We start from the raw sequence: 23,436 nt of genomic DNA on the forward strand, positions 1-23,436 counted from the left end.
TTTTTCTCTGGTGGCTAACTTTGTTTAAAAATGTACGAACAAAGTTTGATTTTTATTGCCATTTTGTCTAATAAACCATATAATTTATCTAAAACTAAAAAGAAAGAAAAGGTATCTTCAAGATGATTCCTAATAAGTCCAATAGTAAAATAATAGACAGTCAATCCAATGGATCGAATTTTTCTAAGACTGAACTGTTCCTTTGAAATGTAAACTCTTATAAAATTGACCGTTATTGAAATACATGAAACAAACACGAATTTACGTATACGAATTTAACCCGACTCAAACAACGATCTCAAAAAATTGTCTACTACTACAAAATCACTAAATAATAACTAGAAAAAAATTCCTAAAGATAAAATTAATAATTACAGAAAAAATACAGGGACAAAGGGAAAATTTAATCCATTTTCGGCGCAAAACTTGATCCACAAGAGCATCCTTTTTCGGCAATCGGATTATTGACAATTCGAAATGAAGATTTCATTAAATCTTCCACGAAATCCACGGTGGCGCCTTTGAGAAAGCCAAGGGAGAGCTGAAAATTACAATTTTTAAAAACACAGAAAAATTGAATGCTTTAAATTTTTGTTACACGAAAATAGATTTTTCTAATAAACTTTTTTAATTGTTTTTCTTATTGTAAAATTTTTCAGAAAATTTTTTTTGAACCGAAAAAATTGCCTTTTGGGCGAAATTTTCTAAACCGTTGTTTTTAATTTTAAAATTTTTCGGCAAAGTTTAGAAAAAAACCGAAAAAATTGACTTTTGTGAGAATTTTTTTCGAATATTCGCTACGATTTTTCTCATCAATTTTAAAATTTTTTACACGTTTTCACCTCATCCACCACAATTTCAGCTCCATTCTCTGATGATTTCCATAATAAATCGTCGTTGTTAATTTTTTTGTCCAATCGAATTTTATACTCAAATCCCGAGGTTTTTTGCAGTTACACTGAAAATTTATCAGAAAAATTGCATATGTGTGGCGTGTGCGGATCCACGTGGAAAGCGTTGGGGCGCACTTACATCATCGAAATTTGCTCAGCTTTTTTGAATTTAATTTAAAAAAATAAAATATATATTTACATATAATTTTCCCGTCGCACGGCGAGCACGTGAAAGAGGTTTCCTCAACTTACTAAATATTTTTATTTCAAACTAAATGGAGTTCATATTCAATGATGACTTGAAGCGACAAATGGATTTTCTTATTGATTCAACAGAACATGCTACGGAGCGAATCAAGTTATGCCCTCTTCTTAAAAAGTTCAGTGAGCGCTTTGGGCTCAACTATTCGACCTATCTTTCCCGGTAGGAGTTGTTAGTCTGGATATTTTTAAAACTCATGTTTTAGATTCCATCAAAAACTTTGTCCACAAATAAGTAACATGGATACATACAGTGTCGAGAGCCGGATTCGACTACTTTTTGCTTTATCTGGTAAAGTTTCGGATGAATTCCTTGCAAGGTGGGATTGTAATGACATTTTCAGTGTGAGAACAAATAATTTACAGAATGCAATCCTTGGGAAACGTCGAGCTCTATGAAAACAGACGAATTGAGAAATTCGTTTCAAACGATGAAAGTCTTATCCTTGAAGATAATCAATATGGCCAACTAAATGATGAGAAATGCAAGAAATTCATGGAATTCCTGATGCAGCACACAAAAGACTTCGTGAAACCAATGTCGGCCACACAAGTTTTCGAAGAATTCAAGAAACGTGAAAATTCTAGTACACATTCATCTATGTACTTTGAGAGGTGAGCAGAGTATTATTATTATTTGTCGTTTCTTAATTATCGGTTCAGATTCCGCAATGAGCTTGCCCCGATGATTCATTTGTGGAACGCATATAGTGTAGGAGCTCGTGTGAGACTGATGTTCGTTCTAAGTCAATCAGTAGAGAATGAGTTTCTTACAAGGTGAGAACAAAATCAGGAAATGCAAAAAATGAAGATTTATCAGCTTTTCCAAGTGAATATTTTTGTCCAAAAGAAGAACATAGTCATGTTATTTATGTTTTCTTCACACGGACAATTACATCAGTTTTACAACTAAAAACGAGCCGCGACGCGACACGCAACGCGCCGTAAATCTACCCCAGATACGGCCAAGCCAAAATGGCCTAGTTTAGCTAACTCTTCCATTTCAATTTATGAGAGAAGCCAGAATTCCGTGATAATATTCATATTCGAAAAATGCTAAAGAGAAATTGGCGATAATAATTTTTAAAACTGCTCGAATTTACGATTTGCCGCCAAATACACTCAAAATAAGAAAACTGCGTGTTCAACTCGCAGCGGGCGGAGACAGCTCGCCACACCCACTGCGAGTTAAACATAGCGGCGCGCGGAGCCCGTAGGATGTCCGCGGCCTGATATTGGTTGGTGCCCAAAATTTTGCCTTTTCTCCGTGAGTGAACGAGAAAAAGGCGGGGCCTAAGTATGAGGTTTTCTGCAGTACACGCCACGCAGTTTTTTATTTTGAGTGTAATAATATACTAAACGAGACCCAAAAAAAATGGGCAGAACGTTCTCGTTTGACCGTAGAGGGCGATCGCGCTATGATTTCAAAATACTCATCTTTCTATCTTTCTGTATCGCTATAATATCACATTAAAGAGAGCATTTATGTGGAATAACGTTACTACCATAAAAATACAATTTTTCAGAATCGAACAGCTTGGTATCGTTCAGCTCGACGACAAAAAGCGAATCTGGAAATTCACATCATTTGATGAACAGCTTAAATTGCAAGGAAGACATGGTCGTTGCTCAGTAGATATAGAAAGCCCCGAGTTTGTCCGATTTGTCCAATTTCTTGTGAACAAGACTGAAAAGTCCAACGAACCAATTGATCAGCGGAGGGTGTTCGGAGAGTTTCGTGCTCTCGAGTTACCACCTATAGGGGCAGGTGAAAAGAATTTTCTTGATTGTCTTCGAGGTTTTTGATTTAGATTCCATGGAGTTGTGGCCCGGAATATGATTCTTTTGGACAACTTATCAATCGATTTGCGCATCCGTATGATGTTTGCGTTGAGTGGGAAGATGGAGGCGAATTTTCTTTCCGAGTAAGCATAATTTCGAGTTAAACCTCATTGGCTGGAATTGAATTTCAGAGTTGAAAAACAGGGAATTGTTCGATTGGATGATCAAAATCGAATCATTGAGTATGTCGCAAACGATGGAAAAATGAAACTCAAAGGTCAACATGAAGGAAGAAAAAGAGCATGGATGACTCGAGCGACTGGAGCGAACTCAGGCAACACAGGATCCAGTGGAAACTACAGTAAAAGGAGCAGGCGAGACGGAGAAGGTTGTTCAAGTCGTCAGGAGACTCCTCATATGGATACTGCCGGATCCTTCGATGATTCCTTCAATTTCGAAGAATTCACTCGGATGCGCTTATCGTACAACGATGTGCTGAAGAGTTTTGCGACTGTTATCGATAGAGCTCCGAAGGTTAAGATTTCTGATGACACAAAAGGGAATGTTGACAAGCACAAGGCTCAACAAATTATTGATTTGCTCAAGACTTTTACAACTGTTGTCGAAAGTGCGCCGAAATTAGAGATCGTTGATGAGTCCGAAGTACAGTGTGATGCAGTCAACAATAACAAGGCACAAGAAGCTGATGTGGAAGGATCTGAATATCCGAAGATCTCGATGCTCAATGTACTTGACAAGTTGGACAATATGCTCATTTCTCTTGAATCGGAACTTTTAAATGAGTTGCTAAATGAGATTGAACAACTTCGCGTTGGACCGGCGGATAAGGTAGTTGAGGAATATCAACTTTCCAGTTTAATTCTATCTTTTTCTTCAGATGATTCCGTTGAAACTATTCATCAATGCCATGGAGTCGATGTTGCAGAATATCACTGGAAAGTTCCAAACGAAAGATGCAGATGGGAGTACACCAGCAAAAGATTTTTTGAAAACTTTGACGCATTTTCTAAAGTGGATGAAGGTTCCGTTGCTTGCCAGTTTTCTGAAAAAAGTCGAGGAAGAAATTGAGAAACTCGGAGACATTGAACAAGTAATCTTGATAAAACATGTTGCTCAATAAAATTCAAATCTTATTCCAGAATGTCATGATCGGTGATGTTAACCAACAAGTTCGAGATTTACTGGTGTTCCTCGTGGTGTCATCCTGATTCGATGTAAATATTGTATTGTATTGTATTTATTACGACTTAAATCGTGATCAAGAATAAATAGTGAATAGACATGAATAATGGATAAGAACATGAATAAGGAATAAGTTAAGGCCCAAACATCATAGAGAGATTGATAATAATCACAAAAATTGATAATAAACATACAGAAAATGAATTATCATCTGAAAAGTTGATTAGTTGGTACATGAATGTGCGGGTGTCAGGGAGATGAATAATGGGTAACATGAAAGTAGTGGACATAAAAGTATTAAACATGCATAGGACATGAGGTGCCAAAATAAGATTCATTGCGCTAATTTTTTATAGAACTTAATACTCTATTTGTGAAAAAGTGCCTTCGTAGTTTGGTTTTGCATTTCCCCCAGATGAACTTGGTTTTGGTACGAGTTTTACTATTTTTGTCTATTTTGAAAAATTGGTCAGAGTCAATATCAACTTTGTTCACTAGCATTTTCGACAAGAAAACTTTATCAATAGCTTTACGCCGAGCCTCTAAAGTTGATAAGTTAAATAGTTCATTACGTTGAATAGCGCTCTTATAGTCGGGGTCATCTGTTCTGATGTATTTTCCCTTTTGCCTGCTGTATAGTTTCCTAGTGAACGAGTTTTGTACGGATTCAATTGCTTTAATATCTTGTTTTTCAACGGACTACTTACTTCGGTACCATATTCAAGTATGGGTCTCACAAAAGTTTTGTAAAGTAATGTATGGAGCCTTGTGTTCTAACTACAATAGTTCGAAAATATTTGGCGGATCATAAACTTAGATTTCATTACTGATTTTTTCCAATGCATTGAAAAGCTAAGGTTTGGTTCAATTTGAAATCCTAGATCTCTGACAATAGTACTCCGAGTAATTAGACTATTTTCTATGGTATATTGGAACTGTAGTATTTCTACCTAGTGATATGCATACCGTTTTATCATTGTTTAATGCCAGTTTTGTCGATTTAGACCACTCTACAATTGTTTCAATGGCTTTTTGTAAGTGAACGTTATTGTTTGAGTTGCTTGGTTGCATTTAACTCTGATTTCTTATTTTATTTTTTAAGGATCTATTTGCATGTTTGAATGAATGAAAATTAACTGGAATTAATTATAGGCAGGCTTGAAGTATACTTATGCGTCGGCATGAGGATGTAGGTATCCTGGTACGTGATATATTGTATGCAGAAAAGAAATTAGGTAGGCGTAAAGTAGGCACGAATGTAATGTGTAACCGCCATGCAGGTTTATAATCCAACATGAGGCAGGCAGGTAAGTAGGTAGGTATGTAGGTTGCAGTAAAGTAGGCAGACATGAGCGAGTTGCATATGACGTCATGCAGTAGGAATGTAGGAAGGCACGTAGGTAGGCATCTAGTAGACGAAGGCACACACATGAGCCAGACATGTAAGTATGAAGCAAGTATGAGGAAGGATGTAGGCAGGCAGACACGCGGTAGGCGAAAAATAGACAACCCTGTACAGAACCGCATAAAATTATTTATTCTGCTCAGTGAGCACAGTTATCAAGTAGTTCTCCGAATTCTTATCACAAAAGCCAAAAGCCCAAATAACTTCCAAAAAAGGAGAATTGCACCGACTGCGATGAAATCCAACCAAAAATGCTCCACTTTAAAATCCTGGTAACTATCATAATTTTTTACCCAAAATAAAGACGAATAAAAATTTTAATTTTTATTAGTGTCTCTATTATATCAAGAAAATATTTCAAAGAACATATTAAAATTTTTATTCGTCTTTATCATGGAAAAATATTTTCATGATATAATAGAGATACTAATTAAAATTAAAATTTTTACTATAAATTTTGAAATATGTCTGAAACAGTGTTTTTTTTGTATATATTTAAAGTACATGTGGAGTAGCGTTCGTGGGTAAATTGTTATAAATTGTTGAAAACCATTTCTATAAATTCTTCTGAATGCCAATAGTAAAACTTTGAAACTTTTTTCGATTTTTGAATTGGCTATTGAAAAACTTGTGATTACTCAATTTTCTCCACTCATAATTTTAGAAATCGGCCAAAAAAATATGTTTGAAATAAATATTCTAGGAATTTAAACTTATTTTTAAAAAACTCACAACTTCATAAATGCGGCAATTTTCCAAAACTTTGCGGCAATTTTCCAAAACATTTCAAATTTTTAGTGTATTTCATTATATATTCAGGTATTTTATAGTTATTATGAGATTAATTTCGGGAGTACATGAACGTGAGAACGTGATTACTTATCCAGTCCTTTGTGAAATTTTGTGAAACACGTCTTTATTATGGAGGAATATTTTCATGATATAATAGAAACACTAATAAAAATTAAAATTTTTATTCGTCTCTTTATTTTGGAAATATCATTACTATGTCTAAAGTAGAGTTTCCTTCCTTACAATTTAGGCTATGCCAACACGCAAAATTCACGTTAATTTGGAATTTTGCTTCAAATGATAGCGAATAGACTGTAATGACCAAATGTAACTGTTATTAAGTTTCAAAGAGAAGTAATTAAGTTTCAAATTGATTACTAAAATGTACATTGAAGTTCACTTTGAATGCGGAAAGTATCTCAAAATATTAAACACCAGTCAATTAAAAACTCGATGAAACTGTAAAAATTGTTTACAATTTCGAAAACAGATTTCAACATTTTAGTTCCTATTAGTTTCCTATTGTGCATTAATTAATGAAATCCTCATATTTTAAGATTAAATACTTGAAAGAAAGCCTTCTCTGCATAATAATAATGATCCCGTTGAATAAATTAACAGTTTTTTGAAATATGAAAATTTTTGAACAATCGGTTGATTGAAAGAAATTTTTTTTTAAATGTTGATTTTTGAAAAAAGTTGTGCTTACATTGAATGCAGTTCCTATTTCAAACAAAAAAACTCCAGAACCTGTACACATTTTAAATACAATTTTCAAATTGAGAAAATTACTGTTTCAATGTTTTTACAAATAACCTTTATATATTTCAAAAGTATCAAAATCTTTAGACGACAAAATAAAATGTTTATTTCCTTTTTGTAATTTTTACAAAATCATCAATCAAACCACAAAATTAATCAAATTTTCAGTCATTATTTCGTTTTCCAATGACTCCAGTCCAATGAAGAATCAGTAGAAGAAGCACGACGAAAACGATTAAAATAACAATTGAAAGAATAACTGTCCATTTGGCATTCAACATACAAAACTTTCTCTGCACTTTTCTCGCTGTGAATTTGAAATTCGCGCTCTGAAATTTGGTCTGTCCGTCTGTGTATCGGTATGTCAGTGCACTTACCGTTGCATTCAGCTGCTCACTTCGTCTCTCTATATTGTCCAATCTTTCGCCTCGTTCCAAAATTCGTTCCACGTTGTCTACCATTACCTGGGACACAGAAGATTTTTGTTTTTTTTTTGGAATTTAAATTTAGCAAAGACAAATTGTTTGAAACATTAAAATATTGGTACTTCGTTAATATTTAATTGCCACAAGTAAGAAGCAAAATGGTTGAAACTGTGTGGTTTACAGCTTCAAACTTTGGTACATAGCTATGATATTTTTTCTTCTGTTTCAAAGAGTTTATAAAAATCGGAAACCACAATAAAAACTATACAAACTATACGCTCCACCCTATTTATTTTAAAAATGTTTCCATTCGTATTTTCCCAAAAAATTAATTTAAAAAATTTGGGTAATTCAATCATGTAGATTCTGAAACGGTATTTATTTCTTTCATTGTAGTATTATAACAAAAATTGAGAAATTTCTTAATTGTGTGTAAAGCTTGAAAATTCGTCAAGTTTTTTTTTTCAATTTTTTACGGTTTCAGAATCTACATAATTGAGCTTCTCCAAATTCAAATTTTAATTTTCTTTTTTGAATCACCTTTCCATCTAGAATAATATAATTTTCAGAAAAACCAAAACTCACAGCTTTCACAGAATCCACTTGATTCCTCAAATTCTGCATTTTTTCCTTCTGTTGGTCATTGTCGCTGGGCTTGTTGCTGTCGTTTTCCATTGACTGGAAATAAGTTTTATTCAAGAAAAGTTTTTAAAAAAAGCTGTTAGAGAAAGTCAAAAATGAAAAGGTTTTAATAAATTCATATTTTAAGAACTGACATAGTTAAAGATCTATATTCAAGTACTGATCATCGTATTATCATTACTTATATACAAAAAAATACATGAGGGATGTTACAATTGTAGTTTGTAGTCTGTGACGTCACACTTGCAAGGTGTTTCCGGCTGTTGAAGGGATTGTGGGTTGGGGTTAGTGGTGGGATATGGTCGGGATACTGTAGTAGTACTGTAGGGGTACTGTAGGGTTACTGTAGGATTACTGTAGTTTTGGAAAAATTGACTTTTTGTCTTTTGAAGTGATATTGGTTTGAGGTTAGTGGTGGGATATGGTCGGGGTACTGTAGTAGTACTGTAGTAGTACTGTAGGAGTACTGTAGGATTACTGTAGTTTGGGAAAAATTGACTTTTCGTCTATTGAACGGATATTGGAAACTTTGAGAAAATTCCGGAATGCTCCAGAACCTTCTAGAAAATCCGAGAAAATTCTGGAATGTTCCAAAACCTTCTGGAAAATTTGAGAAAATGCTGGAATGTTCCAGAACCTTCTGGAAAATTTGAGAAAATTCTGGAATGTTCCAGAACCTTCTGGAAAATTTGAGAAAATTCTGGAATGTTCCAGAACCTTCTGGAAAATTCGAGAAAATTCTGGAATGTTCCAGAACCTTCTGGAAAATCCGAGAAAATTCTGGAATGTTCCAGAACCTTCTGGAAACTTTGAAAAAATTCCGGAATGCTCCAGAACCTTCTAGAAAATTCGAGAAAATTCTGGAATGTTCCAGAACCTTCTGGAAAATCCGAGAAAATGCTGGAATGTTCCAGAACCTTCTGGAAAATTTGAGAAAATTCTGGAATGTTCCAGAACCTTCTGGAAAATTTGAGAAAATTCTGGAATGTTTCAGAACCTTCTGGAAAATTCGAGAAAATTCTGGAATGTTCCAGAACCTTCTGAAAAATGAAAAATTTTGGCGGGAATTCAAATTTTCTGTGAAAAATTGTGGCGGGAATTCAAAATTTCTGTGAAAAATTTTGGCGGGAATTCAAAATTTCTGTGAAAAATTTTTAGCGGGAATTCAAAATTTCTGTGAAAAATTTTGGCGGGAATTCAAAATTTCTGTGAAAAATTTTGGCGGGAATTCAAAATTTCTGTGAAAAATTCTGGAATGTTCCAGAAGTTTCTAGAAAATTCGAGAAAAGTCTGTAATGTTCAATTTCCTGAAAAAATTCAAGAAACTTCTGCGAAGTTCTAGAACCTTTCAAGTTTTGATACTCCTAGAATATTCTGAAGTTTTAAGAATTTAAAAAAAACCAGAAATTGTTATAGATAATTTCCAAAAACGATCGCCAAAAACTTTCGGAAAGGACCGGAAAAAGTCTCATAAAAGTTCCAGGAAACTTGAGGTTTTAAAATTGTAATTGCTTAAAATTAAGTATATAATATTTATGTTGCTCGAAAACTTCCGGAAAACAAGGAAAAAAACGTTCCATCTGCAGTGAAATGCTTAGAAATTTCAGAATTTGATTTTAATTTTGAGTACGCCAGTCGGAGCACGCGCTTCAGCGCGTGCGAACGGCTGGTCAGTGAAATAAAAATCATAAAACATTCTCGGTGAAACAGTGAAAAATTCAAAAATGTCATTTTCGAGAATGTTATTTTAGTTGATATTTTCTTCAAATTTCGAAATAAAATGTTCACATGTTCGATGAAAAACATAATACGTAAAAGAGAGAGAGTTTTGAAAAAAGGCACTGGTTGCTAGGTAACAAAAAAAACATAGGGGTTCCCGCATGTTTTTTGGTGTTTGTGGAACAGAGATGTGTGTCAGTGAAATTTGAAAATATTTTTGCTGTTTCAACGTCAAAAAATATGAGGGATCATTTAAAGGTGAAACATTGGGTCTCATATCTTAATTCAACTAAAAATATCCCAAACATTCTAGTATAAATGTTCTTCTTTTTTCGTCTACTTTTTTGGCTAATCTTCTTATAAATTTGAATTTTTACCATTATTCAACAAGTAGAATGACTCATCCAAAAAACTAACTTCACATATGATATTTGCGAAATGGAAAAATATGTTAGCGAATTTTTTATCATAGGAATAAACCTGGAGAGATATGAATAATTTTTTTTTAAATTTTAAACAATGTTTAGTGAAAATACGACAAAAATCTTCTTTTATTAAAAAAAGAGTGAATTTTTGTCTATTTCAATAACCTGAGAAGAGAATGCTGAAAATAATGTTTGATATTACTTGGGGTTCAGCATTTATTTAAATAGAAAAAACCTTTACTCGTCTTTAAAATCCGGTATTGAAAAAGGTAAACTTATCTGAATTTAAGTTAAAACAAATTATCAATTTAAATTATGAAATTTAAACAAAACATAAATTTGAACCGAACATTTTATAATTCACCTTTTTGACAACTTTTTCGTAATAATCTTCTCAAAAATTTGAATATTCATTGGCGGTATAAAAAATAAAGGATGCAATGACTCATCTAAAAACTAAACTTACATGTGATATTTGTGAAACGGGAATTATTTTTTGAATTCATTTTTTTTGTATTTTATTTTTGATGCACAATTAGAAACATTTTAAAGTTATAAAATTTTATTAAACATTTTTGGAAGCCAATTTTGGTCGGTCCCAACGGTCTGAGAAGTGAATCCACAAAGTATGTACTTTGATATGATTTAAAAAATATGGCTTCATTAAAACTCTAGGGTTTTTTGGAAAGAAACCTTCCCTGAAAATAAGTTAAAACAAAATATGAATTCTGAAAAGCTGAGAGTATATGTTTTGAAAATCAAAAATTAAACTGAATATTCTATACAGATTACAGTTCGATTTTTGACTACTTTTCCTAGTTACACTCATCAAAAAAGTAAAAAACGGGAATGGAATCCTTTGTCTAACAAACATTTGTAAAACTGAGTTTGCATGTAATATTTGATAGAATATCGGAAATTATAACAGAATGGGCAAACTGGTTTTGATTTTCAAAATGTACTAATTTTTGTTCTAAATTTTAAACCTATAATTTGAAAGAAAAAAGTCTCTGAAGAAAACATTTTCTAAATTGAAAATTTTTAATTTTTGTAACTGACAAATGAAAATCAACTACATTCTCAGAAAATTTGAAATAAAAAAGAACATCCTGAAACAGTGCATTTTTGCGCTGTTAATTTAAGAAAATGGTTGCATTTTCTCTAAATTGTTTTTGTTAATGAAAAGTTCTAGAAACCGGAGAAAAGTCGAATTTTCAAATTTATAAATTTTTAACAGGAAAAAACTAGCATTCATGTCTACTTTTTCCCCCAATTTCTCGTCGAATAACACTCACATCGAACAAATAAATAAAACTTTCGTCATTTTTTTTCTCTGAATCACCTGACTTGTATTGAATGTCAAAATGAAGAAAAATAAAGGTTTTTTTCATTGGGAAATATGAAAATAGTTTGAAATTTTTGTTGGAAATATATAGATGTTTTCAAAGAAATGTGTTTAAAAACTTTCGAATAAGGTTCTTAGTTAGATTGATCAATTTCACATATTAATTCTAAAATAAAATCTCTATAAGAATGTTTTTAATTGGTTTGTTTAAGTTTGTGAAAATTAAGAAAAAAATTACGGATTCACATTTATTTTTTTTTATTTTAAAAAAATTAAAGGCATTCTCTTTCTCGAAAAACTTTCATCAAAAATTTAACAAGATATTAAAACAGAAAAAAATTCAAACTCACCATCATTCTTTACCAGTGGTGTTCGAAAAAAGCTCTTTCGAAAGAAGTCGAGTTCCACAAATGTAAGGTTTACCAGAGAGTCGGTCCCGACGGAGAAACCGAATGACTTCCATGTTGACTTTGGAATTTTTCACAAAGTAAACATGGGAAACTGCCAAAGGGGCTGGTTGAGAGAAGGTTATATTGACTTATTGTATAAGAGATTTAGAGAAAATGAAGGTAAAGGGGGACTACAAAATTAGAAAGAACACTACTTTTTCTCCAATATATTGAGAGCGGGTAAGAAAAACTAAAAAAACCGTACGTGGAAAGTGCAGATTATTCCAAAAATCACATGAAATCTTTTGAATATCATTTGTTTTGAGTTTGTGGACTTTTACAAAAACTTTTTTGATCCCGAATTCCCGAAATAAATTCTTCAATGATTATTTCAACTAACTATAAGATTTGAAATATGTCTGAAACAGTGTTGTTTTTCTTTATTTTGTATAATAAATTGTTAAACATTACTTCTATAAATAGTGCTGAAAATTGATAGTGACACATTTTTTGATTTTTTAATTAGCGGTTGAAAAATTGTGAGATCCGTTTTCTCCACTTGTAAGTTTGGAAATCGACACAAAAAGTATGTTTGAAATAAGTAAATATAGGAATTCGAACCTGTTCTAAATTTCTTCAAAAAACTCGAAATTTCATGAATTTGTCAATGCGCCAAAAATTAGACTATAAATTCCTAAAACTTAACATTTTGGTGTGTTTCATTATATCTTTAGGCAATTTATGATTATTATGAAATTATTTACGTGAGTACCTAACTGAACAGATCTTCGTTGAATTTCCAGGAAAAGCTTGAAAATTTGACTAAAATTACCGTACTCTTATAGAAGATTTTCTGTGAAAATGTATTTTTCTTCAAATATTTTGTCAGAAACCTGTCGAACTGATTCCAGACTCCAGCGAAAATATTTCTAAACTGCTTGAAACAGAAATATTTCGAATTTTTTAAAAAGATTTAGCTGATCTACGTTACATGGTGAATTTTACTAATCTCTGGCTTAATGTAAATATAGAAACAAAGAAAAACGTTATTTGGCGATTGATTTTTAAATTACCATTTTTGTAATTAAATTCAAATAATAATAATGAGTAACAGAACTAAGCTAACATTGACAGCTGTAATAGTAACAATTATGTTAACATCTTGAAACTGTAATTTTAATTATTAAAAACAAGTTTGAAAACGTTCAAAACGACTATTTCATTAGCTTGGCAAACAAAGGAAAGCAGAAAAATAATTCACTTACTCAGTTTTTGGCACTCATAATTTTGGAAGTCGACTCAAAAGGTGTTTTACAACTACTTTTACACTTCAATTTTATTTTAATTTTTTGTGTTAAAACATTCTAGGGGTAAAGGCTCATAAAAGCTCATTTTTCAGGAAATTGGTAATTTGCCAAAGCTTTGACTGGAAATTTTAAAAAATCTGAAATTGTTTGGAGTTTTTTATGGTATTTGGATTGTAAATCACTGTAACAGTATTCAGATTAAATTCCCACTGGCGCTAAGATTTTCAACTTTTTTTCAGATTCAAAGCCCTCGTAAATTTTTTTGCAGCGGTAGCGTCATATTCAAATGATTCCCTTTCAAATGACCTATTTTTTATTTGGAAGCCCAAAAGTGAGCTGAAATATTTCATTGTTAGAATAGAAGCATCTTAGAATGATTCTAGTTTGATAGAAAACATTTCAATTTTTGATTTCTTAGCTTTCCCAGCCAATTTTGAATCGATAATTCTGTACAATTCGATTAGCATTCCCTCCTATAAAGTATTGCATCTTCTTTACTTTTCATCATTCACTCAGTTTTGAGCTTTTCAGTGAAAAATGAAGGTTTTTTTTGTGAGTTTTCATATTCTTAATGCCTTTTTTCAATAATATTTCCAGCTTCTTCTCATTTGCTTGGCAACTTTGGCCCACAGCCAAGATGAATCTCTACCTCCAGATTTTGTGTTCAACCGTTTTTCCCGTTTTCTGGCAAAGGAATGTCATGATAACACGCAATGTTCAGAAAACCAAGTCTGCGACCACGGAAAATGCATCGGAATGGACCGTTTTTCCCGATTTTTTCAGCAAGGATGCGTAAAAAATGATCAATGCTCAGAAGACCAAGTCTGCGACCACGGAAATTGTATTGGAATAAACCAAAAGAAATCGTTTTTTCCCTGGTAATATTGTATTCCAAAAACAATATAACATGTGGATCCAACTGAAAACTATACTGATGTTATGAATTTTCAATAAACTATATCAATAATTATACAACTTTTATAGAGATAAAGCTATCTAGTGGAAAATAACCAAAAAAACTTAAAGTGTCACAGCTCTCTGCATTTTGTTGGAAATCTGGTGTTAAAAAATACAGAACGGCAAAATAAAATTTTACTGTTTCAATTCATTATCAAAGCTAAGCAAGTTAGTTTTCCATATTAATTCCATTTGTGATCTTTTGGTTTTTCCAAAACTTTAAAAATTTTCAAAAATGGAATTTTTTAGTTTATATGATGAAAAGTTTTGGACAAATTTTTTGTGACCGGTCTGTCCATATAAAGTGCCGCCCACTATTCTATCCAAAATCGTATTTTTATGTGAATTAACATGTTTTTCAAAGGAGTCCATAACTCTAAAACTACACAACTTAGCAAAAAACGTTCAACTGGCAAATTATTGATGATTGCTTTGTCCATTTGTTTATAGTTAATAAAATATTTCGACTCCACGCTGGCAGACGTGGCGTGTGATGATGATGGCGGTCGACGTCTCGCGGGTCTTCTTTTAGGTGAATTCTTTCAAAACACCTGTAAGTTATGATCGGAAAGTTTGCATGGAAAAATTGTTAATGATAAAACAATCTGTATTAGATTTTCCTTTGATTGAATTTAATTTTTCTGTACTCGAGATGCAACAGTTTCGATATTAGGTATCCAAATAAGTAAATCCTAACTTTGTTCGCTCGATTTTTATGAAACTTTGGGAATTTATGTTATCAATTATGATCTTTCATTTGAAATTAGTTACAATATTATTTTTTTTTTTTAATTTATACAACATTTTTTTTTGGTTGGTCGTCAAAAAATCTTCAAAAACATTTTTGTCGAAAATTCTTGATTTTTCCTACAAAAAATGATGTAATAAAGTGTAAACTATTTTTACATATACATATCATAATTGAAAACATATATTCCCAAAGTTTCATAAAATAGTTACAATAAAATTCCAGTAGCATTGACTACAAAATTGAGAACAGTTATATTAACATCTTGAAACGGTGTTTTTTTTTCAATTTCTAAACAACTTTTAAACATGTTTCAAAATGAATATTTTATTAGCTTGGCAAACACCTGACAAAAAAAATCGAATAAAACGCTGTGAAAAATTAAATATTTGATATGAAAACACAGAAAAAAAGAAAGCAAATGAGGTCCTACGTACCAAATTAATCTAGCGTTTCGGCAGTTTTTACTTCAAAACAATGAGAACTACCATAATCCGATTCAATTCAAAACAAAAAAAAACAGTTTCAGAGAGAAAATATCTAAAATTAAGAAGAACTGCTACTTCTGGCTTTAAATTCACCACTTGAGATTCGTCGTTTAAGCTCTTTCCACAAGAGATCACGTTCCTTATTCGCTTTTTTCAATACACTTCCATTTTCAAGTGCACGTCGACTTAGATATGGTAGAACTTCTTCAACTGGTCCATATGGAAGATATTTGTAGACTGAGAAACCGGCTTGACCCAGGGAGAATGATACCTGATATTATTTGAAATAATTTGAAAATTAAAATTTCAGACAGGAAAATATCAGAACCTTGAAACAGTTTTTTTTAAGTTGAAAATGCATAAAAATCGCATAAAAATGTTTTACAAAATATATGGAACTTTCCCAAGTTTCTTGAATAATTTTATTTTCTGCCTTACAAAAAGGGTTTCATATTAAAACTAAGCTTTTTTTAAGAGCGCAATAAGCACACTTGATTTCCACATACAATAATATAGAACCCTCGAAACAGTAAAAATTTATTTGAACAACTTGGCAACATGGTAGAAAATGTACTGTAATTACAAAAAATGTTTAGAACTTTTCAAAACTTGAAAATATGTTTTTTTTTTAATTTGTAAAATAAGTTTCAAAACTGTTGAATACTTTTTGAATTGGCTCGCGCGCAAAGGAGTGACCTAGCATACGTTTTCTGTCTAAATTTATAGGTTTCTATATTTCTTCTGTATATTCAAGTTGAAAATTGTTTTTTTTTTCAGACGAAAAAGAAGCTGATATGGGCTTAAAATTGATATATTAGCTTTTTTGCAGAAAAAAGTTTTTCAAGTTTGACAAGTTTTCAAATCGAAAATCAAACATAAATGAAGAAATCCAATATATTTAGCCGGAAAACGGAAAAGTGCCAAAATTAGGTTGCGCAGGAATTGAAAAAATTTAAAAAGCCATTGAAATGTTTCTTTTGCAAAATTTTAAGAAATCAATAGAATTTGTATTTTTTGGAAAATTTCTATGAATTTTATTTAGTTTATTTGGTTCATTATACTTAGTTCGTGGAAGAAATATTTGAATTTGATATGGATTTGATAATATCAAACCTTTGAAACAGAAAAAAATTGTTTTTAAGTTAAAAACAAAACAAAAAACTACCTAGGCCATTAATTTACGATGTCATGCATTTTGTGAACTTTCAAAATTAAAAATTTCTGTTTCACATATTTCTTATAAATTTTCCAAATGTTTCCATAAATAGTTCCTCTTTTTTCCCATACACACAAACCTGATCACACATTCCGTACAACTGTGCCATGCACATAACACGTTCCGATGGTGAAATACACTTTTCCTTCATCAAATTCAATGCGAATCTTACTGTATCCTCATTGTGACTTGCCACCATTACGGACACATTGGTCTTACCACGACGATGTACTTCATCGGCGATACGTGTCAGACATGACTCGTACATTTTTGAGGTGGCCTGCAAAAACGAAATTAGCTTTGATTGCTCGCAAACCTCGCCCTCTTAGTATAGTGGCTAGTACTCCACGTTGTGGTCGTGGCAACGCGGGTTCGATTCCAGCAGCAGGCATTGATTCTTTTTTTACCTCAAAATTATCATTAATCGGATCCTCATAACCAATTGCTTTTGCTCGTGCTCTCTCCTGCTCCATGTATGCTCCACGAACAAGTTTTGCACCGAAATGCCATCCTTCACGTCTGGCAACTTGCATATCAGCCTCCATATTTTGAAGGGTTCCCTTCAAGTATGCTTGGTAGGTGTTGAAGATGTTTCCACGTCCCTTATTGTATCTGAAAGAGTACAAATGAGGGGTTTGAGGAACAAGAAATATATATTCCAATTGAAACAGTATTTTGTAGTTGAAAAGTTTAAAAAAAAATTTCGTGTAGAAAATTTTACTGTTTCAAGTTTAGGATAATAACAACGCGACTATGGTTGTTTAATTTCTGAATCGCATACGCATTTGTAAAATTCGCTTGGTAGCTACACCCAAGATTCTTAAATATGTATAGGAGGTTTTAACGTTCCAACCTATATCCCTCTAGCTATTGAACCCGTAAAATGTCAGCCGCTTTCTTTATCACCTACTTTTTCATCATTTCAATTGTAATCTTTGAGATCGCTGGCTGTAAGTAAGTCTGCTCGGCGTCCACCATAATTCTGACTCCCTTCTCAATAGCGTATTCTGCCACGTCAAGAGTTCTTCGTACCATATTCCTGAATTCTTGTTCTTCTTCGTTTGACAAATTCTGAATCAATGGCTCAAGTGATCCGGTCTTGATGTTCAGTACTTGAAACAATTGTCCCAGTTTCACGTGATCATCCAAAATGTGATTCCATCCGTGTAAATCAACAATTCCATCCGAATCAAAATCGACTTCGTCGAAGAATTTCTTGACGGATTCTGTGTCGGTTTTGACGCCAAGTTCCTGAAAATTAATAACAAAATGATAACTAAATTGAGTTATCAATAAATCAGGAATTGAAATATGGTAAATCGACCAAAAGTAACACAAAAACTTTCTTCAAGATCATATAAAGTTAATGAAACAGTAAGAAAATACATTGGAATATCTGAAAACACTGGAATATCTGAAAACACTGGACCCAATTAGTACAACATTTTCTACAATTGTGCAAGGATAAGTGCAAATAAATGCAAGGGAAACTGCTAAAATGTTAAATTTAAGTTTTTAATTTTGTGAATTCATTACTATCGTTTTCATCTTAGTTATTATTGCTGCAAAAAATTACAACTTTATAAAAATCTAGTGAAACTTAAAATATTTTAATTTCACAAAGTCAGTTCTACAAAAGCAAATATTAATATAGTCATTTTCTACTAGCTCATATCAAGTTAGTGAAACAGTTTTTAAAAAAAGTAAAAACTTCTGAATTTTTAAACTCAGTATAGTACTATATAAGAAAAATGAGTTCTTATCAAATTTACCAGTTTTTGAAACAGAGCTGTGATTTGGATAGGAACACTTTGAAAAACATCTCCATCTCATAAAAAGTCGGTGAAACAGATAAAAATTTTTTTTCAATTTTCAGAAAAAACTCACTCCAAGTCTTTTATAAAACTCCTGTGACGTCAATCTTCCCTCCTGAAGACTCATTCCACCGGTCAACGCTTTGAAAAAGTTCTGAGTCTGTACAATAGCTTCAGAAAGTTTCAAAAGTAGTTGAGGTCTACCGAGAGCTGTAATCTTTACAGCAACAAATCCTTCGTTTTTAGTAGCCGATGCAACAGCGTTTATGGAATCCTTGAAAATATCACGATTCTTGTCACATTGCTCTTCTCCTTCGTAGAAATATGTTCTGGAAATTTGGTAAATAATTGGGAGGATTTCGAATATGGTAAAATGGTCGGGGCCGCGTGAAGAGCTAGTTTTGAAACTGTAAAAAATTTCGTGATTTATTAAATTTTTAATTAAAAACTGCGGCAGCCCCGAGAGGAAAAAGAGATCGATACGGTAGGGAAAATGAAGCAAGGTTTCTTTTTTCTGTTGGAAAATTCAAAAAATGTGGTTGTATGGATTTAATAATTCGATGTATTATATTTTTCAATATTTCAAAATTTCAGTGAATTTATGGATTAAAAAAAACAGTGGAAAAATTTTTTTTCTTAACTTTTAAAACATCAGAAATGCTTGGAACTATTAAGAATAGGCAGAAACCAAAATATGAAACAAAACTTTCAGTGGAGTAAAATACTCTAAAATTTCAGAAAATAAAGATTCTGAAATAGACGAAAAATATGTTTCATTTTTATTTTTCAAGTAGACTAAAATTAAATAAGATATGTATTAATGATATGTATTTTCGAGATCAAATGTATGAACGTTTGAACTATTTACAAATAATAACACCTATTCAAGTGAATTGGAAAAAAACATTTCCAATCATATGAATACTTTGAAACTGCAAAAAAAAAGTATCTGAAAATTTATTTTAGAGTAAACGAGTTTTTTTTTGTTGAAAATCGTAATTTTAAGGGATTTTATTGGTAAAACTGTTAAAGCAAAATTTTAATAATACATCACTGTTTCAGATGCATAGTAAGACGTTTTTACACAGTTTCATCATAACCTTTTTACTTTTTATAAAGAGCAGTTTTAACTGATTTTAGAAAGAATCCATACAATTCACACAAACCTTGCACTAGAAACACCCTGCCGCCGATCTCCAAACTCTTCATGTACAGTGTACCGTTCCCTTGTCGTTTCGAGCGTTTTTGCATCCACAACTGGTGTCATCGCCTGGAAAACATTTTATTGCGTGTCAGGTTTTTTATTAAGAAGAGAACTTTTTTTTGAAATTGAAATTAGTTTGGCGCATGTTTCAGGTTCTGCATTTTACCTTCTCATTTACTATTGGAGTTAATGGAATTCGTGGCAGTTTAATATAACAGCAGAGTTTCATTGCCATTAATTTAGAAGTTTGGCTCTCACGAAGCACTAAAGTAGTGAACATTTTATTTTCTTTTGTTAGAATTTTCAAAACTTTGAATCTATGCCCGCGAGATGTCGGCTGTTTACCAAAATTTATAATGTTTTCAAGTGTACAATGTTTCATATAATTCAAACAAACGCTGATAACTTTTTGTCAATTTTGGAGAGTTATTTTCTGAACAAAAAACGAATCATAAACAAGTTGAGTATTTTCACTTTTTTATAATACTTTATTGAAACAGTCAGTATCACATTTAGACAAAAATTTGAACTTTTACTTTTTACGAATTGTAAAAGAATATTTCAGCCCAAAATTGATGTAACTGCATTTTTTCTGAAAAAGTTAACTGAAATTTGTATAGAATGTTTAAATGTGTCAAATGCATTAAATCCAGAAAATGAGAACTAATTAACTTATTGATTTTAGCTCAAAACGTGTTCCAAATAAAACTAAAAATTGCTGAAAAACTCCAAAAAACAAACAAATATTTTTTTTTAAAACTTAAAATATGCCAAACTGTGCTTGTTTACGAGATCACAGTCAGATTTACCGTTTTTCCATCACAGTAGCAGTGAACATGGGAAGTATTTTCATTTTCATACTTGATTGAAACAGTATTAACTTAAAATCTCAATTTTAATTTTGAATTTATATATTTTTGTTTAATATCAACTCCAAAATTTTAAACAAATATTTCTAAATTAAATCTGTGCCCGCGAAATGTCGGCTGCTTACCGCTGGCTTAACCGTCGCTACAGACGTTCCTTTGACCGTCTTATCAGTTGCTTCTTGACTCGTAATATCTGCTTCAACTGAATAATCCAAAATCGATTTGACTCCATAATTTCGAAGTTTCTCCACAACATGACGTACTTCTTCTTCAGTTTCACCAGCCACAAAATGTCCGAAAAATGTATTTTTCAGTGTTTTCTTGAACAGATTCTTTCCCAAAACACGACGCATTGTATTAAGAATTATTTGATTTTGATTGACAAGAGTTTGAATTCCGCATAATCGAAGAACGACAAGAGCACGCACGAGCTCGGTGTTTGATTTGCTCTGAAAGAATTCTATTATTATAGTTAAAACCAAAGCTACTGGAATTTTCATGTAGACAATTAATAAAAAGTTTTATTGAAACAGTAGAATTGTTTTCTATCAAAAATATTTACTGCTAAAATACTTAAGTCTGCCAGAAAAAGGTCGTCCAAAAAATTAGAAAAAAATAGAAAAATGTTAGATTTTACTTTTTTCGAATCTTGAAATTAACATTTTTGATAATTAATTTTCAAAAAAAAGTTAAAGCACTGATCGTGATTTTTTTGTAAATGCTTCATACATATAATTTCGAAATGACAAATTTTTTGCTGGAACAGTAAAACAAATTATTTTTAAAAAGTTGCTGTTTCAAGTAATCGTGAAAAAGTTTGTAGGCGAAGTTTAGCCACTATTTTCCATGTTTTGGCAAATTTTTTTTTTTTAAATTCCGCATTTTTCCTCACCTTAAATGCCTCTTTTGTATTTTCAAAAGATAAATCCAATCGATTATAACATTCTTCCAGTTCTTTCTTGTGTTCAGCAGATGTACAATCGTATGGTTTCCCCGTATCACCGGAATAACATCTTTTGGCGGAACTTGTTGTGGTTAGGACACCTGAAATTCAAAATTTAAAATGTTCTGTTTCACATAAATATTAAATTTCTAGGACCTTTTTTTCGTGATTAATTTCTTCAAAAAAAAATAATTATTCAAAAAAAAAACTGAAAAATGTCTGTTTCATATTGTAATTAAACTTCTTTAAAAAATTTCTCGTAACTGGGTTTTTACAATTCTTCTTTTAAGACTAGCGGGTCCTGCGGGCCCGCCAGTTGTAGGGGGTGTAAGGCGAGTCCCCCTGCCGGGCGTAGGTTCTCGGCTTCGCCTCGAACCTGTTAGAGGGTTCGTGAAATTTTCAGTGGGTCAATGTCTTCTTGATTTTTGAGTTCGGTTTGACCAAAAACAGACGCACCCGATGAATCAGTTAAAGCTGAGTTTTGATTGATTGAAGTTTGAGGAGGATTTATATGGGGGGAGACGTACCCATATTTTGTATAAAATCGAGTATTACTATATAATATGTAAGGAAGGTGAATTTCTGGAGGGAGTCGTCTTTCGATTCCGCTTTCTTCAATAATTACATTTTGAGAAAAGGCGTTCGAAAACCGTTCATTAATGATATGTCAGCGGGAAAACGAATTTTTGAAAATTTTATTACAGGATTGTACTCATTATTGATTTCCCAAAAAGGAGACGTACAGTTGAGGGCTATATCTTGTACACAGACAGATGTATAGAAAAAAACAAGTTTTGGCCTGAAAATTAATAAAAATAATATCTCTTGGCAGAGTATTTCTAATGCAACGAAACTTCATCTTTCATTAAATAAAATCAAAAACTATGAATCAAAAATACATTCCGCAAAACTTTAGTGGAAAAAATGCTCAGGAGACCCAGGAAACCACTCCCCCCAGTACTAAATTTTTGAATAATTTTTTTCTTGAAAAATTTTCCCACTGAACTTTTTACAAATTTTATATGTCTCGATGCGTCTTGATGAGACCTACACGTCAATTTTTGGAAAACTAAGAAAAATTGAAAACTGACCGAGTTATGATTGAAAAAGTAGATTCACGAAAATGGAGAAGTGTGCAAAATTTGGCACTTATTCGTCTTGCTCGGCCGACTCATAGAACTTTTTCCAATTCTGAGTTAAAAATCGTGTTCAGCGTACTTTTGTACGTAGAGTAAACAAAAAAATATCAAAAAAGATGAAGTAGAACTTGAGATAATGACGAAAAACTACTTTTTCGGAAAAAAAATTTTTTTTGGCAAAATGTCTTTTTTTGGCCTTTTGTTTTATCACAACTTTTTTCCATTTGCACTTATGAACTCAAACTTTTTTTCAAAAAATCAGTCTCTCTGAGTAGTATCTTGCACATGAGTTTGAAACAAAACAGAGCAAAACCCGAATTTTAATTCAATTAAAACATGCTTTTTTGGGGGTAAAAAGAGCAACAAAAAATTTTTTCAAACTGGGGAAAGCCGCCCTGGGCTCAATTTTGCTCCGAACTTAGTGCCGTTTTTTGCTCCACTGTGGGGCAAAATATTTCTAGTAGGATTTCAAATATTAGAGCATGAAGTCACACGGTTCAGGAGTTGTGAATGAAAACGAAGTGTGACATTTTTTCGCAAGCCAAAAAAAACGCGAAAAAACGCGAAAAAACGCGAAAAAGGGGCGGAGTCGCCACACTCGGCATTTATTAGAGGCTGCTTGGCAGAATAAATTACCTGACAAAAAGCGTCTTTGCAATGGAAAGTTGAGTCCTATCAAAGCTGCTTGCATTGGAATTGAACTGGAAT

At 32.1% G+C, this 23,436-nt stretch overlaps 3 protein-coding genes, 53 non-coding genes and 3 pseudogenes across 61 annotated transcripts; 21 read left to right on the plus strand and 38 right to left on the minus strand.

Annotated features, from left to right (window-relative positions):
* Positions 1 to 403: 403 nt before the first annotated feature.
* On the minus strand, positions 404 to 951 carry B0513.12 (annotated as a pseudogene). The gene is made up of 2 exons: positions 843 to 951; positions 404 to 541 (listed from the first exon to the last, which is right to left on the minus strand). Coding segments are annotated over exons 1-2 (247 nt in total).
* Positions 952 to 1,168: 217 nt separating this feature from the next.
* B0513.6 lies at positions 1,169 to 4,167 on the plus strand (annotated as a pseudogene). Its single transcript has 9 exons — positions 1,169 to 1,317; positions 1,361 to 1,474; positions 1,521 to 1,769; positions 1,818 to 1,931; positions 2,681 to 2,922; positions 2,966 to 3,079; positions 3,128 to 3,785; positions 3,835 to 4,047; positions 4,097 to 4,167. Coding segments are annotated over exons 1-9 (1,924 nt in total).
* A 1,033-nt stretch (positions 4,168 to 5,200) lies between these two features.
* 21ur-1467 lies at positions 5,201 to 5,221 on the plus strand. Its single transcript, NR_057612.1, has one exon.
* A 434-nt stretch (positions 5,222 to 5,655) lies between these two features.
* On the plus strand, positions 5,656 to 5,820 carry B0513.11 (annotated as a pseudogene). Its single transcript has one exon. A coding segment is annotated over exon 1 (165 nt).
* A 611-nt stretch (positions 5,821 to 6,431) lies between these two features.
* On the minus strand, positions 6,432 to 6,452 carry 21ur-11462. The gene has a single exon (NR_057613.1).
* Positions 6,453 to 6,729: 277 nt separating this feature from the next.
* On the minus strand, positions 6,730 to 6,750 carry 21ur-12753. The gene has a single exon (NR_057614.1).
* Positions 6,733 to 6,753, minus strand: 21ur-3524. The gene has a single exon (NR_057615.1).
* Positions 6,754 to 6,905: 152 nt separating this feature from the next.
* Positions 6,906 to 6,926, minus strand: 21ur-13511. The gene has a single exon (NR_057616.1).
* A 247-nt stretch (positions 6,927 to 7,173) lies between these two features.
* On the plus strand, positions 7,174 to 7,194 carry 21ur-8107. The gene has a single exon (NR_057617.1).
* vamp-8 (V-SNARE coiled-coil homology domain-containing protein) lies at positions 7,181 to 12,010 on the minus strand (the record flags this gene model as incomplete). Of its 2 annotated transcripts, NM_001047439.2 has the most annotated exons (4): positions 7,181 to 7,427; positions 7,476 to 7,562; positions 8,109 to 8,201; positions 12,005 to 12,010. In NM_001047439.2, 4 exons carry the CDS (start codon positions 12,008 to 12,010, stop codon positions 7,263 to 7,265), a joined length of 351 nt encoding a protein of 116 aa, NP_001040904.1. In that variant the 3' UTR covers positions 7,181 to 7,262. The 2 variants fall into 2 exon arrangements, with proteins under 2 accessions (NP_001040904.1, NP_001040905.1); NM_001047440.5 differs by lacking the exon at positions 12,005 to 12,010 and having other exon boundaries at positions 7,189 to 7,427; positions 8,109 to 8,198.
* Positions 7,292 to 7,312, minus strand: 21ur-2137. The gene has a single exon (NR_057618.1).
* On the minus strand, positions 7,831 to 7,851 carry 21ur-10500. Its single transcript, NR_057619.1, has one exon.
* 21ur-7173 lies at positions 8,046 to 8,066 on the plus strand. The gene has a single exon (NR_057620.1).
* Positions 10,152 to 10,172, plus strand: 21ur-2095. Its single transcript, NR_057621.1, has one exon.
* Positions 10,259 to 10,279, minus strand: 21ur-296. Its single transcript, NR_057622.1, has one exon.
* Positions 10,506 to 10,526, plus strand: 21ur-15221. Its single transcript, NR_057623.1, has one exon.
* On the plus strand, positions 10,509 to 10,529 carry 21ur-2779. The gene has a single exon (NR_057624.1).
* On the minus strand, positions 10,513 to 10,533 carry 21ur-11045. The gene has a single exon (NR_057625.1).
* 21ur-1921 lies at positions 10,729 to 10,749 on the minus strand. The gene has a single exon (NR_057626.1).
* On the minus strand, positions 11,361 to 11,381 carry 21ur-6745. Its single transcript, NR_057627.1, has one exon.
* 21ur-12444 lies at positions 11,364 to 11,384 on the minus strand. Its single transcript, NR_057628.1, has one exon.
* Positions 11,937 to 11,957, plus strand: 21ur-7913. Its single transcript, NR_057629.1, has one exon.
* A 394-nt stretch (positions 12,011 to 12,404) lies between the features above and the next one.
* Positions 12,405 to 12,425, minus strand: 21ur-6579. Its single transcript, NR_057630.1, has one exon.
* 21ur-12025 lies at positions 12,406 to 12,426 on the minus strand. The gene has a single exon (NR_057631.1).
* A 496-nt stretch (positions 12,427 to 12,922) lies between these two features.
* On the minus strand, positions 12,923 to 12,943 carry 21ur-10716. Its single transcript, NR_057632.1, has one exon.
* Positions 12,924 to 12,944, minus strand: 21ur-1277. Its single transcript, NR_057633.1, has one exon.
* A 202-nt stretch (positions 12,945 to 13,146) lies between these two features.
* On the minus strand, positions 13,147 to 13,167 carry 21ur-2156. The gene has a single exon (NR_057634.1).
* A 465-nt stretch (positions 13,168 to 13,632) lies between these two features.
* Positions 13,633 to 13,653, plus strand: 21ur-11173. The gene has a single exon (NR_057635.1).
* Positions 13,654 to 13,867: 214 nt separating this feature from the next.
* B0513.90 (DUF7107 domain-containing protein) lies at positions 13,868 to 14,320 on the plus strand. The gene is made up of 2 exons (NM_001307690.4): positions 13,868 to 13,902; positions 13,948 to 14,320. The coding sequence occupies exons 1-2, from the start codon at positions 13,888 to 13,890 to the stop codon at positions 14,230 to 14,232; spliced, it is 300 nt and encodes a 99-aa protein (NP_001294619.1). The 5' UTR covers positions 13,868 to 13,887; the 3' UTR covers positions 14,233 to 14,320.
* A 170-nt stretch (positions 14,321 to 14,490) lies between these two features.
* 21ur-523 lies at positions 14,491 to 14,511 on the plus strand. The gene has a single exon (NR_057636.1).
* 21ur-8838 lies at positions 14,494 to 14,514 on the plus strand. Its single transcript, NR_057637.1, has one exon.
* A 747-nt stretch (positions 14,515 to 15,261) lies between these two features.
* Positions 15,262 to 15,282, minus strand: 21ur-3538. Its single transcript, NR_057638.1, has one exon.
* Positions 15,283 to 15,369: 87 nt separating this feature from the next.
* On the minus strand, positions 15,370 to 23,429 carry prdh-1 (Proline dehydrogenase 1, mitochondrial; the record flags this gene model as incomplete). 2 transcript variants are annotated; one of them, NM_070268.7, is made up of 9 exons in its annotated part: positions 15,370 to 15,814; positions 16,839 to 17,039; positions 17,167 to 17,371; positions 17,670 to 18,010; positions 18,647 to 18,902; positions 19,740 to 19,843; positions 20,772 to 21,095; positions 21,539 to 21,690; positions 23,365 to 23,429. In NM_070268.7, the coding sequence occupies 9 exons, from the start codon at positions 23,417 to 23,419 to the stop codon at positions 15,602 to 15,604; spliced, it is 1,851 nt and encodes a 616-aa protein (NP_502669.2). The 2 variants fall into 2 exon arrangements, with proteins under 2 accessions (NP_502669.2, NP_001368485.1); NM_001380524.1 differs by lacking the exons at positions 21,539 to 21,690; positions 23,365 to 23,429 and having other exon boundaries at positions 15,602 to 15,814; positions 20,772 to 20,999.
* On the plus strand, positions 15,625 to 15,645 carry 21ur-15594. Its single transcript, NR_057639.1, has one exon.
* On the minus strand, positions 16,008 to 16,028 carry 21ur-7060. The gene has a single exon (NR_057640.1).
* On the minus strand, positions 16,449 to 16,469 carry 21ur-12638. The gene has a single exon (NR_057641.1).
* Positions 16,600 to 16,620, minus strand: 21ur-8352. Its single transcript, NR_057642.1, has one exon.
* Positions 16,601 to 16,621, minus strand: 21ur-13988. Its single transcript, NR_057643.1, has one exon.
* 21ur-14362 lies at positions 16,812 to 16,832 on the plus strand. The gene has a single exon (NR_057644.1).
* On the plus strand, positions 17,079 to 17,150 carry B0513.t1. The gene has a single exon. It is a non-coding gene; the product is annotated as a tRNA-His (tRNA).
* Positions 17,366 to 17,386, minus strand: 21ur-11336. Its single transcript, NR_057645.1, has one exon.
* 21ur-6702 lies at positions 17,525 to 17,545 on the plus strand. The gene has a single exon (NR_057646.1).
* On the minus strand, positions 17,815 to 17,835 carry 21ur-10602. Its single transcript, NR_057647.1, has one exon.
* Positions 18,068 to 18,088, minus strand: 21ur-9543. The gene has a single exon (NR_057648.1).
* 21ur-7671 lies at positions 18,295 to 18,315 on the minus strand. Its single transcript, NR_057649.1, has one exon.
* On the minus strand, positions 18,381 to 18,401 carry 21ur-11991. The gene has a single exon (NR_057650.1).
* On the minus strand, positions 18,384 to 18,404 carry 21ur-6095. Its single transcript, NR_057651.1, has one exon.
* On the minus strand, positions 18,545 to 18,565 carry 21ur-5407. Its single transcript, NR_057652.1, has one exon.
* On the minus strand, positions 18,916 to 18,936 carry 21ur-9656. The gene has a single exon (NR_057653.1).
* 21ur-7585 lies at positions 19,441 to 19,461 on the minus strand. The gene has a single exon (NR_057654.1).
* On the plus strand, positions 19,968 to 19,988 carry 21ur-1417. Its single transcript, NR_057655.1, has one exon.
* 21ur-2193 lies at positions 20,212 to 20,232 on the minus strand. The gene has a single exon (NR_057656.1).
* Positions 20,584 to 20,604, minus strand: 21ur-4407. The gene has a single exon (NR_057657.1).
* On the minus strand, positions 20,587 to 20,607 carry 21ur-12249. The gene has a single exon (NR_057658.1).
* 21ur-9699 lies at positions 21,113 to 21,133 on the minus strand. The gene has a single exon (NR_057659.1).
* 21ur-14101 lies at positions 21,396 to 21,416 on the minus strand. Its single transcript, NR_057660.1, has one exon.
* 21ur-755 lies at positions 21,485 to 21,505 on the plus strand. Its single transcript, NR_057661.1, has one exon.
* On the plus strand, positions 21,760 to 21,780 carry 21ur-11242. The gene has a single exon (NR_057662.1).
* On the plus strand, positions 21,854 to 21,874 carry 21ur-11082. Its single transcript, NR_057663.1, has one exon.
* Positions 23,430 to 23,436: the final 7 nt, after the last annotated feature.

This window comes from Caenorhabditis elegans, chromosome IV, assembly GCF_000002985.6.
Source record: "Caenorhabditis elegans chromosome IV".
Lineage (NCBI taxonomy): Eukaryota > Metazoa > Nematoda > Chromadorea > Rhabditida > Rhabditidae > Caenorhabditis > Caenorhabditis elegans.